This window comes from Cucurbita pepo, chromosome 8 (genome assembly GCF_057944985.1).
Source record: "Cucurbita pepo subsp. pepo isolate OVF chromosome 8, ASM5794498v1, whole genome shotgun sequence".
NCBI classification, from domain to species: Eukaryota; Viridiplantae; Streptophyta; class Magnoliopsida; order Cucurbitales; family Cucurbitaceae; genus Cucurbita; species Cucurbita pepo.
This window is the reverse complement of record NC_141805.1, coordinates 9,993,117-10,006,668: the sequence shown is the minus strand read 5'-3', so window position 1 is coordinate 10,006,668 and position 13,552 is coordinate 9,993,117. Positions and strand designations below refer to the sequence as shown.

The 13,552-nt window shown below is 36.9% G+C and overlaps 2 protein-coding genes across 2 annotated transcripts; one reads left to right on the top strand and one right to left on the bottom strand.

Annotated features, from left to right (window-relative positions):
• Window positions 1-213: 213 nt before the first annotated feature.
• Window positions 214-6,145, bottom strand: LOC111800848 (exopolysaccharide production negative regulator). The gene is made up of 5 exons (XM_023684728.2): window positions 5,730-6,145; window positions 5,036-5,166; window positions 1,804-1,929; window positions 1,516-1,643; window positions 214-738 (listed from the first exon to the last, which is right to left on the bottom strand). Exons 1-5 carry the CDS (start codon window positions 5,941-5,943, stop codon window positions 426-428), a joined length of 912 nt encoding a protein of 303 aa, XP_023540496.2. The 5' UTR covers window positions 5,944-6,145; the 3' UTR covers window positions 214-425.
• A 2,017-nt stretch (window positions 6,146-8,162) lies between these two features.
• Window positions 8,163-12,687, top strand: LOC111800795 (Replication factor-A protein 1-like protein). The gene is made up of 2 exons (XM_023684647.2): window positions 8,163-8,660; window positions 10,133-12,687. The coding sequence occupies exons 1-2, from the start codon at window positions 8,377-8,379 to the stop codon at window positions 12,408-12,410; spliced, it is 2,562 nt and encodes an 853-aa protein (XP_023540415.1). The 5' UTR covers window positions 8,163-8,376; the 3' UTR covers window positions 12,411-12,687.
• The last annotated feature ends 865 nt before the right edge of the window (window positions 12,688-13,552 follow it).

Below are 13,552 nucleotides of genomic sequence, written 5' to 3'. Positions count from 1 at the left end.
TGAAGTTGAAAACAAATCCCTATAATCAGAACTAGGTCCTTAATCGAAGTTGCAATATAAATTATGCTCCTAAATAAGAAGAATGGCTAAAAAAACATCAAGATAGTGGAAATAGTTAGCCATGTTTTCCATTTTAGAAAGAGATAAGTACCTTGAAGCGATAACAGCAAGCCCAGATAAGTCCGGAAAACTTGAGAACAGCTTCTGTAATCATATGTAAATCCACTTCTTCTCGTGTCAAATTTTCACATATAAGAAGTTACAGCGTTATCTCATTAATATCATCATACATATTTCTACAAACAGCCAAATTTAATAGATTCTAACAAACCAGTTATCTGGTACCGATCCACTGCAAAAAAAAGGCTACATTTACTTTCTATTGTTTCAAATGTGGAAACTCAATGATCCAAACTTTCATTTGATCAATCTGAGGACCATAGCCTACTTTTTAGAATATTGAAAATCTCAGGAAGGCTAAGCCTTTTTCCATACTGGATAATTAACCAACCTACAAAGGAGAAGTATGCTACCAGAAAACAAGCACGATTCAGGTGGATAAAAAACCTTGTTGTGAAGTACCTAAGCATCCAAGGTATCAGTGGTTGTAGGACCCTTAAGACAGTAATGGTGATCAACGAAGTCGAGAAACCCGTCATAAGTCCAGCCAACATATCCCACCTCCAAAATATAGTTCTTTCCTTGCTGGAATACCAAGATAGCAATAGTTTCGTGCACCTGTAAACCAGTAGAACGATGATAATCGATTATTGAATCAAGCAGTTTAGTACCAGACCAAGCGGCTACTAAACTATTCGGAACTTTTTTGAGGAGCTCTAAGATGTTTTATGAGATACAAATAAGTGGAATTAATACATTGGTAATCTTTAAGTTGACTATACAATGACAAAACATCGTCAGCAATTGGATTATGTAATACTTGACAAAACAATGGATCATACCTTCAGGCAGGAGCAAGAATTCACATTTCAGGGTGTTTCTAAATGTATCAAGATTTCAATGTGGAAGAAATGGGTAATTAGCACTAGTTAAAAACCAGTATGCATGAAGGAGAAAACCATAGTAAAAGATGCAACAAAGCAGAAGGTTTCCAGTTCAATGGTTAATGCTGTTTCGAAAGATGATAGAGATTGATCTTGGTTCTCTAGCAAGTCAGCTTGAGAGATCTCTTGAGCCCAGCTCCGCCTAGTAATTAAGATTCTTTCCCGTTATCTGGTCAAGCATAGCCCTTGTTCGCTCCTTTACCAGTATTGGTAGATTTTTTTTTGCAAAGAAAAAAATATTTACAGATGCAACTGCATCCAACTATTCAAGATGACACCGTGATAAGACAAAAATGGCAGACTGCAATACACATATTGCCTATAAGACTAAGAATTCCATGCAAACGATGAAAAAAATATAAGAAATACAAGTCAATACTGCCTGCAAAATTAACAAACTCTTCCATATTCAAAGCCACAATTGGAAAAAGTTGGTAAAAAAGTAACTTACAGGAAATAGTATCTTTTAATCATCTCAACTTTTGTAGGTTCTTGAGCTTGACAGCTGGAAAAGCCATCATAGTCTAAGCTCACTGTGGAAATGTCAGATGAGTACCAGCAGCCATATGTTTCATTCACCTAATCGAAGAACAACATAGGAAGTGTATTAGAAGTAAATAAAACAGAAACTGGTTAAGATGGTGAATACCTTATCTGTGTCCTTTGTAAACAGAATAATCTAAGGACTTCAAATCTATGCAGTAAAATCAATCATGGGTGAGATCCATTGCTAGTGCACCTTGAATTTATCTTTAGCCAACCATGCAGCACCAAAATTAGGCCTGCATTTATGAGGAAGGGCCTCATTTGGAGCCTCTGCCAAAGCCACCCGAGCCTTGCCAGAAAAACGATCCTTCATTTCTACCTACAATTGTGAAAGAGACATAAATAAAGATGGGTAGGGGACAAATACATAAAATCATGGGTAATAGAAAGTATTATAAAAAATTACATGAATATGTTTGTGCGTGAACTTTCAATTATAAACAGTAATTTAGAAACAATTTTAGAGGTGTTCGATATGAGTGTGTCAAAATATGAGAGCTGCAACATGAAAGCACTCAAAATTTTGAATCACAAGGCTCCCAAAAATGAATGCAACAAATAACACCATCCTAATCTTGCTTGCATCGAACTTAAAATTTTACATAGTCCATTCGAACCATCTCTCATTGATGTCCCTTTCCAATTTTACTTCGAACTTTTCGTTGACATACTTTACCCATAATATCACATAATTTGGGCATGAAGGATACGTATGAAGAATTGAACTAGCAACAAAAAAAAAAAAAAAAACACTTTTTAGTAACTAACACATTAGGAGATTTTTTCTTTTCTTTTCTTTACCTATCCTATTCAGTGATTTGGGTATGGAGAATATATGTGAAGAATTGAATTAGTAACAAAAAAAGAACACTTTTAGGTAACTATCATGCAATCAGAGATTTTTTCTCTTCTTTTCTTTTTTTTTTTTAGTTTCTAAGAAACAAAGAATTTATTGAATAAATGAACTTACAAAAGGGAAGACCCAAGGAATCCGTAAATTACAAAAAGACTCTCCAATTGGCTAATTATTACAAAAGGAATTGGAAAGAGTGCTCCAAGAAGAAGGGACCAAAATAATAATATCCCAAATTTACTGCCTATAAACACCTTGGAAAATTCTACATTTCCAATTTCTTTCTATCCGAAACTCACAAACCCAAAAAACTGTTTTACCTGCATTCAACCAACACTTTTATCTTCTGATTTAGGTTTTGATGGCAAAGCAATGGATCTAGGATTAACAAGTAGAACATGAAAGGATCGTATTGATCCCAAAAGTGACCAGCCTCCACCAAACATTAAGAGTATGGGCATCTTAAGAAGAGGAACCCACCAATTCATTAGCCCTTTTAAACAGCTTGCACTAGTTAAGGCATAAAGTCAAACCAGGATTTCTACACAGGACTCTATCACCAGTATTAAGATCCCCATAAGCTATTACTCACCCAAAAGAACAACAATGTAAAGGGGAAAAGGGATCAAGTAATGATCCTTCTAGATTGTCTTATACAGAGAGAAGTTTAAAGCAGCACACCAATAGTCAGAAAATTGACTCTCACTGATAGGCTTCCCAGAACTCTTCAGCTTCCAGACTAAATCGTTCTCACCTTGACAGCCACAAAAACCAAACAACTTAGAAAGAAGTTTTGAAGATCCTCAATTTCTTTATAAGATTCCAACTTGACAACTCTAAAGCAAATGGCTTAAGTCCTCAGACACCTTCCTCAAAAGAAGACACCATTGTAGCCCCAAAAGAAGGAGGAATGCTTTAGAATCCAATCCATAGTATTAACACCCATGTAAGACCTACCACAAAAAGAATTCAACCTTCTTTGGCATATTAAACTTCCAAAATGAGGAGAATAAACGGGGGTGAAGGGGCAACAATTCCACGAGTGGTTAAAGAAAGAACTACAGGAGAACTCTTATGAAGGATCAGCCAACAAGGAATATCCCGACTCCTAGGCCGAATAAGGATATTATCCAACAAAGAGATTAAAGTAGCAACATTTGTAGCCTTTCTATAAGACTAGGGCCAACAAAAGCCAAAGTTGAAAGAGGAAGAAGAGGCCATGGATGAAATGATAAAAGATATAAGGCACAACTAGGAGGACTGATGATAAAGGCGAAGGAACACAAGATGGAAGGGTCTATCACCCACCCAATAATCATCCAAGAAAAAGTTACTCGAGCCTTCCCCAACAAGACAATTAACGAATTTAGAAAGGAGAAAAAGCCCAAAGAGGTAGATTCCTTAGATTTCTGGAAATGCCTTTAAGCTTTTGACCCGCCCAATTGAAAGCACAAAGGCCACATTGATACTGAGCATACACCACGAGAGTTTGATTCCATAGAAAATTGCCATAACCATTTAGCTAGCAGTGCCTCATTATGTAATCTAAAGTTACTTAGACCCAACCCTTCTTGATCAATTGACCACGACGCTACCTTCTAGCTAATACGGTGAGCACCCCTCCCTCATCAACTTTTTCCAACAGAAAATATTTTAGTTTTCTCAAGGCTCTTGCTACCAAAGACAGGAATGTTAAACACAAACAAAAGTAAATCAGGATCCCACTAAGTACAAACACTAAATAAAAACTCACCCTCTCTCCCATAGAGAAAACGGTTATTTTCCAAGAAGTAAGTCTCCTTGGATAGTTGAGAATCAATAAAGTAATAATATGTGTCTGTGTACTAAAAATATTTTTAGAAAGTTATATTTATTGCATGTATCTTTGTGGTGTCCATGTTCTAATTTTTTAAAATGATATGTAACTATGTTATTGTTGTGTCATATCTATGTACCACGTTAATGTAAATATTTCATAGTTGCCCAAAAAGGATTATTTTAAAAGCCGCTATAGGAAAAGATTGCATATTATTGAACAATAAATATTGCAAAATAAGATGTAAAGCAGAGGTCACTCTTGAATTCAAGAAGAAAGTATCAAGGCAAACCATACATAAAAATCTATCAGAACAATTGATGAGTAAGTACAAATAAATAAACAAACAGAGATGCCACAGTATAAAACATGTAAAACTGCATTTCAGATATTGATGAAAAAACAAACACCCATTGATTGTTTTAAGACACTCAATAGATGATGATATCATGCGGAAAGAGCCAGGTGAATAATAAATATTCCCCTCCAAATGCCATTGATGCAATAAAGATGTGTAATTACAAAAAGAACAAAGGAGCTACAGCTGATTCTGAAGATAAAACTAATCTGAACGTGGCATGAAAAGAAAAACAAATTCTTCAACACTGTTAGAATTTCATGTTATCTTATGATGTCTGAAGATATCAATACGTGATAGCCACTGGGCCAATGGTATAAGATAAGTATTAAGAAGCATATTGAGGGGGAAATGCCAAAGAGAAACATAGTTGAGAATAAATCATTGTAATTTTTAACCTTGAACACTGAAGCCCAATAGTAATCATATCGGCATCTAAACTTATTTCTTTCATATGGGTAGAAAACATTCTTGGCTTTATAATTCAGTAGTCCAAGTTCACAAACCTTGGATGACCTAAGGTCCACACCTGCAAAAAGAAAAAATCACTCAGAAAAGAAAGCATTGGGTACAAGGTTTAGCATTAATCGAAATACTAACAAATGAGAGCTGATGGCACTTAAACCCCCAATTTATAATGAACCAAAGTTCTTAACTCTGAGCAATTTCTAATACTTTCCCTAATCAAGAAGAGAATGAAGTGCTTTCATAATACTGTCGTACCTGATATGTGGCCATTGATATCTCACTTAGTTTTTAGCCTATCCAGAAAATGGAGTCAATTCTAAGCTAAGTTTGTACACATATTACTCCATCCGCAAACACAGTAACGAGATCGTTGTTTACAAAAGAAAGGATTATTCTATTCGTAGTCACTAGGTCCACATGAAGATAACTAGATCAGCCTTGTTACAGTTACAAATCATCCTGGGACTATAAACACATAGATGATTGAACCTACAATTTCAATATCAGATAGTCTCAAACTCAGTATTCAGCAGCGCGTCTTTATCACTTATAAAACCAAAAATATCAAACTCGATTTCGGAACGAACTAAAAGAGAAGGTGCATAAGAAAAAAAAAAAACTTACTGCTGGAAACAATCTTGCACTGAGAACGCAAAGAAATTGGACTAGTAATTGACGAATTGGCGACAAAAACAGCAACTAAACTCAAAGATACAGTCACAAGAAAGAATGAAACTACTGGAATCAAAAGCACGGCACACCATCGCATAGTTACAGCTAGATAACCCCTCTTCGTCGTCCTCTCAGACGTAGAGACCTCATCGTCCTCAGAATCCATTAGAATACTGAAATTGCAGGATAATCACTCTGATTTCGGTGATGAGCAGCACGAAGTTCAAGGATTTGAGGAGACGAAATCTCCGGCCACCGGAAACATCTATCCGGTGATCGGAGTCCCTTTGACCAGAGGGATAGAAGAAATTTTATTTTGCTGTGGAGAGACGAAACGATCGACTTTCTTTTTTTTTTTTTTTTTTTTTTACTTTCTGTTTGTGTTGGAATATTATAAGGTATTTATAGTGTGCCCAAAGCCACGTGGCCTCTTAACCTTTCCGACCGTAAGCTTTTCTTTTAAATTTAAATATTGAAAAAAAATTAATAGACTTTAATAACTATTTAATTTTTTACTTTTTTTTTAATTTTATTCTTTTAAAATTATCTATTTTAAATAAAATATTAAAATTTACTATTAATTATTTAAATAATCTAAATGACCAAATTTAACGTACAAATAATCTAAAAATCGGGTATAAAATATTGTCTCTTATTAAATATAATATGTTTTAATAAATTTATATTTTAAAAAAAAAACTTAATTTTAATGATATTATTTTTTTTTTTTTTACTTTTTAATATTTAGAGATATTATTGAATTAAAATTTTAATATTTTTCGACTTGAAATATTTTTTAAACTTTTAAAAATTTAGGGATATTATTAAAAAATAATAATAATAATAATTTAAGAATAGTTTCTATAATTTAAACAATATTAGCTAATAATAATAATAATTAATAATTGATACAAAATAAAAAAGCTCGACTTTTTAATTATAAATGGTCTATGGTTAATTTCATGACGATGTTTGACTTTTGTCATCGTGTTGTCGTTTGACGAACACCGCCACATCTCTTCGAAGTGTCGTTTGAACAACACCCAAATCCGACGGCTAATAGTAAAAACCCATATTTAGAACGACTTATATGTTTGTGTTCCTTGTTGGAACAAATGGTTCGACCATTCTTTGTATTTGTCAGGAATGAGTTTGTTCCAAATTTGAGGAATGAACGACCACAAGTTGATCTCGAGTATTTGTTCTAGCGTTACTTAGAGGAATCATGATCCTTGCTTGTTATAAGATATCATATCCCTCACTCGTTCCAAAACTGCACGTGGAACCTCATATTGGACATTAATTAATAAGTTTACGATAAAATGTCAATGTATAGCGAAGAGGCCCAAATTACCCAAAGATGCAAACCGCACTCCTGAAGGCTCTGAAGTCGAGTTGAGGAGCATACCGACCATTGAGACAAAAAAAATCTCATGTGCAACTCGATATAAGATTCAAAACAATAAGCACTGTAAGTATGTTCAACATACTCCCACTAAACGTATGTAACCTAACCCGAGCTCAGTTTGACGTTGCTTTCTGCATGTAAGCACTATATTGGTGCTAGATCTTTTCCGTGCAGCACTTACTCGACGTGGCTCCTAGTTTTGGATTTAAAGATGTCTATTTAACCTATGGGGTCCACTTCGAATGAAGTGGAGATTTCCCATTTAGACCGGGAATAGAAAAGGGAGCGAAGAACATTTTTCCGTTAGATAAATGGGTCGAGAATGAGATCATATTACTTATCCCGGTCAATGCCCAATTCCCCAAATTGAAGAAGTACGAAGGGAGGACAGATACCGAATTATGTGAAGACTTGAATAATATATGAAAAAGAAAAAATCTTCGAAGAATCTGCTCGTTCTCGTCCTTCGCTTCAGGGCCTGTCCCTTTGGTGTGGTCAGTACTACATATTGTCGGGCAGCGAAGCTTACACTTGTTCACTAATTATGACGGTTCGCCACGACCTCTTTCCTCCTCTCTGTTCTGCTCATTCGTAAGGTCCCAAGCCCCAGAAAGGGTGTCTTGGATGGGGACCACATCCCCTCTCTGTCCCGTGCACATCTCCAACTTAATATTTTTATTTAGTTTAACGAGATTTCAAATTTTTAACATCTCGAGTGAGTGATATGCCAAAGTTCATACTCGAGAAATAGGGTATAAATATTATTTTTTATTTAATTTATATTTATACGTTATGTTTTTATATTTATAAATAAAATTTTTAATGTTAGTATTATTTTTAAAAGCGTAAAATTTGAAATAGACGACGTGGCAATGTGACACGTGGAATCACGATGGAGATGCGTGTTGTGGAAGCCGGAGGGATACAATTGTAATTGTAATAAAAAGGCAAAGCCCTTCTTCACACCAATACTAGAATTCGCGGTTTCCCTCGCAAATTCATGGCGCTTCCCACCTTATTTTTAGGGTTTTAAATTTCTGAAACTGATTCTTCCTCATTCTCCCCATTATTCGTCGATTCGATTCCACATTCTCGGATTCAGTTTCATTTGCATTTGGATTGAAGTTTCATCTTCTGAGGACGCACTAAATTCTTTGTTAGGGTGTTCGATTTGCGTTACCATTTCTTGAAATGGCGCAGTTTAAGCTGACGGAAGGAGCAGTGATGATGATATGCAAAAGGGAATCGACTGCAGAGACGTTCCAGCCGGTTGTGCAAGTAATTGACTTGAAATTGGTTAACACTGCGCAACAATCGGGTAGTGAGAGGTACAGATTGTTGCTTTCTGATGGAACACATTACCAGCAAGGAATGTTGGGGACTCAGCTGAATGGATTGGTGAAGTCCGGGAAGTTGCAGAAAGGTTCCATAGTTCAACTGAAGCAATATGTTTGTAATCCCGTTCAAGAACGCCTGTAAGTCTTCATTTGAACTGAACCAGTTAATTTCGATATTTGTTTGCTTTGGACAGAATATAGTTTGGAATTGATGTCGAATGTTAAAGGTAGGCGCCAGATGAAGAATTTGATTTCTTTTTTAGGAGTCTCGACTCGTTACCATCCAAAATAGTTACCCTTGTGAGTTAATTGTTTAATTTCGGAGAACAACCATCGAGATAAGATAATGAAAGGATAATTTATTGAATAGCCTTCCATGAGTTTCAACGGTATCACTGATCAAGATCTTCCTTACTTTGCAAAGAAAACACGGGACGTAAAACGTTAAGCATGGAATGGAGCGGTCACTTGTCTTGATATGACCCTTCTCCATCATCTTGAATTTAACCACAGTAGATCAAGTGCCTCTTTATGAACCTGCTATGAATTTTGCAAGTAGATCAACCATATTGCATGCTTGCCATTAGTACCATGACTATTTTTTCCAACCTTTACAATTAACTCCGTACTTCCATTTTGAAAGAAAGCTATGTTTCTAATTTAAGCATCTAACTTAATTGAGTCTAGCTAGATGATGATGAACTCAGCACAACCTTACAACGTAATTTTGGCTGATTTGGGTTGGGTGGGGTTAGCGGGTCATTTATCTTAATATTGTTTTAAAATATAATGGATACGATGATACTTTGATGATCTATTTACCTATTTTCATGCATTGGATTGAAAATAGTTGTCCATTTCACATTTTATTTCTTGAAAAATAATCCTCCAATGACTTGTACCAATTGCTCTCTAAAGGTTATTGTTATTTTTTTGTTTCTTGGGTATTGGCGTTATGCTAAAAAACCACTTAAACTTGTTATAAGTTTCCTGGCAATGAACTGATCTTCCATATTGACCTCTTTGTTGTTTCATGTTCGTGCAATTAGCTATTATTGCTCTGTTCAGCTTTACATGTGTTTCTCCTCTAGCCTTTGACTGTCATAGTCCTTTTTGCCCTTTATCATGTTATTTTGTGCATGAGTGTGCATATGCACATGTGCTAGTGAGTGAGTTAATAAAGGCAATGAGGCATTCTGATTTGTCCTCTTGTTGTTTGTTGATGTCTAATTGTGTTGAATAATTAATGTACAGTTTGCCTCAAGAGTTCCACGAACATTCCTTATCTTAAGCCTTTAAAGGCTGTTTATTGATGTGAACGGCCTTACAGGTTGTTTATTGATGTGTTTTCGAATAGATTGCACGCATCACAGTCATTTTACTGCTTCCTCTTTTAGATCTATCGACTCTGCCTTTGAAGAGATAATTTATTGCATGTAAAAAATTCGCTCTATTGCGCAGTATTGATGCTATCTTGCTCTTCTTTATTTTACTTAATTTTTATCTTTCCTTCTTTATTATTATTATTATTATTATTATTTTTTTTTTCTGGGGTTGGGGGGAGTTGTTTTATATGCTCTTTATGACATGTCAATTTCAATTGATCACAGGATTATAATTGTCATCGAGTTGGACGTGGTAGTGGAAATGTGCGAATTTATTGGCGAACCTGTACCAGCAACGAGATCGGTAACAGGTGCATTTAGTGGAAACCCCCAATCCTCTGTGGTGACTTCACCCAGTAGTGGAATAGCTGGTAAAATGAATGTATCTAGTGCATCTTCTGAACTGCCTAAAGTGAATCAATCACATGCATCGCATGTGGGAGCTTATTCAAACACTCCGGAATCTGGAAGATACACTGCATCAATTGCGCCTCCTCTTTACCCTAATAAGACAGATCCTGGAACAAGGTTTAACGGGTCATCTTCTTTAAGTGGGTCATATGGTGATCAGAAAATGGCATATCACAACAATGGATCAGATAATCCAAGGCCACCTCTAAATGCTTATGCTTGTCCTCAGCCAACATATCAGCAGCCACCTTCAATGTACAGCAACAGAGGGCCAGTAGCAAAAAACGAAGCTCCCCCAAGGATCATGCCTATTACTGCTCTGAACCCTTACCAAGGAAGGTGGACAATAAAGGCTCGAGTTACTTCAAAAGGAGAACTTAGACACTACAATAATCCTCGTGGAGATGGGAAAGTGTTTTCATTTGATCTACTTGATGCACACCGTGGAGAAATACGAGTTACGTGTTTCAACATGGTAGCTGACCAGTTTTACAACCAGATTGAACCAGGTAAAGTTTACTTCATTTCTAAAGGAAGCTTGAAACCTGCTCAAAAGAACTTCAACCATCTCAAAAATGACTTTGAAATATTTCTTGAGAGCACATCAACAATCCAACCTTGCTTTGAGGATGACCAATCAATCCCCCAACAGCAGTTCCATTTCCATCAGATTAGTGAGATTGAAGGCATGGACAACAACAGTGTTGTAGATTTAATTGGTGTTGTTACGTCCATTAATCCTTCAACTTCTATAATGAGAAAAAATGGTATCGAGACTCAGAAGAGAACCCTTCAGTTGAAAGATATGTCTGGGCGAAGTGTTGAATTGACTCTTTGGGGAAACTTTTGTCAAGCAGAAGGGCAACGATTGCAAAATATGTGCGACTCAGGGATGTTCCCAGTCTTGGCTGTGAAATCTGGTAGGGTGAGTGACTTCAATGGGAAGGCAGTGGGAACCATTTCATCAAGTCAGCTGTCTGTAGAGCCAGATTTTCCTGAGGCTCGTACTCTGAGAGAGTGGTTTGAGAAGGAAGGGAGGAGTACTCCGTCTGTGTCTATATCGAGGGAAGTTTCTAGCATAGGCAGGACAGATGTCCGTAAGACCATATCTCAAATAAAAGATGAGAGGTTAGGAACATCTGAGAAGCCTGATTGGATTACTGTTAGTGCAACCGTTTCATTTATTAAGGTAGACAACTTCTGTTACACAGCATGTCCTATCATGATCGGGGACCGACAATGCAGCAAAAAGGTTACAAATAATGGAGATGGAAAGTGGAGATGTGACCGGTGTGATCAGTCTGTTGACGAATGTGATTACAGATACATACTCCAGCTGCAAATACAGGATCATACTGGTTTAACTTGGGTAACTGCATTTCAAGAAGGTGGTGAGGAAATCATGGGCGTACCTGCAAAAAGATTGTATTATTTGAAATACGAAGAGCAAGATGATGAGAAATTTGCAGAAATCATCCGTAAGGTTCTTTTTACAAAATTTATCATGAAGCTGAAAATAAAGGAAGAGACTTTTAGTGATGAACAGAGAGTAAGGTCAACAGTGGTGAAAGCAGAAAGCATTAATTTTTCGACTGAGTCCCGATTTCTTCTAGACTTAATGGAAAAGCTCAGGGCAGAGAACGCCAGTTCTGTTACCCCAAAGACAGAAAGCACCATTCATGATCTCGGACTTCGTGGTGCCGGGAATATTGGTGGTGGACAGTTCGTGTCACCCAGTCGAAATATTAGCAATGTTAGCAGCAGAGAATATGGTACACCAAACCTAGGTGTTCAGTATGAGAACCAATACAGCAGTTCTAGGCCTTCTCCATCCATGGTGCATAATTCACACACTTACTGCAACAGCTGCGGGGGCTCTGGTCACAGCTCGATGAACTGCCCAAGTATAACAAGTGCTCCTACGCATCCCATTGGAGGGGGAATGTATTCAAATCGATCTTCTGGCCCTTCCGGTGGTGGTGTCTCTGGGGAATGCTTTAAATGCCATCAAACAGGGCATTGGGCCAGGGATTGCCCTGGTTTGGCTGCTGTCCCTCCAGCTTATGGTAACAGTGGCTTCACGGCTAGGTAATGCATCGTAACGCACAGGCAAGTTTCTAAACTCCCTGAATGCCTTAGTTCTTTAAATTAGAAGAGATGTTGTTCCAGGAGTAGCACCAAAGTGAAATGCTATCTGTTTTGGTGTCTGAATTCCTGAAATCTTCTTGTACAGTGTTGCTTGGAAACTGTGTTTTGCATTTTGGACAATCTGTAAGCATAGTTTTGAGTCCACTCATTTCTGTTTGATGACTGCTTTGCCTTTTATATTTTGATAAGTTAATGTATCTTTGTAACACTGTTTTAGTTTCCTTTTGCATTTACTTTTATCTCAGTCTCCCTGTGGTTTATGTAATATGTATAGTTTAGTCACAATATGTTTCTTTGTTTCATCAAAAGCTTAATTCATTTGGGCTATGATCGTTTAGATTACCAAAAGCCTTTGTGAAGCAATTATCAAAGACTTCCTGTGTTCAAATTTTGAAAATGGAACATGAACTAGTAATGGATGGTCCTGCATCAGTGTGTGTGTGTGTGTGTCTGTCTGTCTGGTCAAGTGACGAAGTCGGAAAATTGTAGCGAAGAAAAGAGCAAGGAGCTGGTTCTTTAGACGTGTGGCGGTCACACGAACTTGGCGTATTTCAAATTTTAGCTTAATAAAGTTTAGGTTTTGGACTAGGGCATGGTGCACATTGGCTGGTTCTTCTCTAACGAGTTGGGATGAAGGTGGATCATGTGTGGCAATGGTCCATTTCCTTGTCTCCATCTCTCCGCTCCTCAATCGGACCCTCCTATGAACCACCCTCGTCGGTCAAACCGTCCCATTGTCAACTCGACAATCTTTGTGATCACCTTTGCTCGGACAAAAGTATCTTGTTACATCTACAAATTTTATCTATGTTGCACATAGAGGTACGAGGTAAGAATAAATTACATAGGAAAGGAAACGAACAACTTTCTGTATCTTAGATAGCCGACCTAAGACGTTTTGTTGTAATCTTCGTTAATTTCCTCCTTTTATGAACTCTTCTTCATTTTCGTGTTGTTCTTGATTTAACACATCTTCAACCATGTCATTCTTAATCTTCTTAGCTTCCTTTTGCACGACGCTGCACCAACATCAAACCTAAATATTATTCATCCTCCTTGTCTAGGAGGAAGAGCAGGAGTGCGACC

What these genes read in the sequence shown, in the direction of transcription:
- LOC111800848 (XM_023684728.2), bottom strand. Translation starts at nt 5,943, where the DNA reads ATGGATTCTGAGGACGATGAGGTCTCTACGTCTGAGAGGACGACGAAG. An exon ending in TGGCTAAAGATAAATTCAAG is followed by an intron (nt 1,644 to 1,803) that starts GTGCACTAGCAA and finishes TTCTTCGATTAG; the next exon opens with GTGAATGAAACATATGGCTG. An exon ending in ATTAAAAGATACTATTTCCT is followed by an intron (nt 739 to 1,515) that starts GTAAGTTACTTT and finishes ACTGGTTTACAG; the next exon opens with GTGCACGAAACTATTGCTAT.
- LOC111800795 (XM_023684647.2), top strand. Translation starts at nt 8,377, where the DNA reads ATGGCGCAGTTTAAGCTGACGGAAGGAGCAGTGATGATGATATGCAAA. An exon ending in AATCCCGTTCAAGAACGCCT is followed by an intron (nt 8,661 to 10,132) that starts GTAAGTCTTCAT and finishes AATTGATCACAG; the next exon opens with GATTATAATTGTCATCGAGT.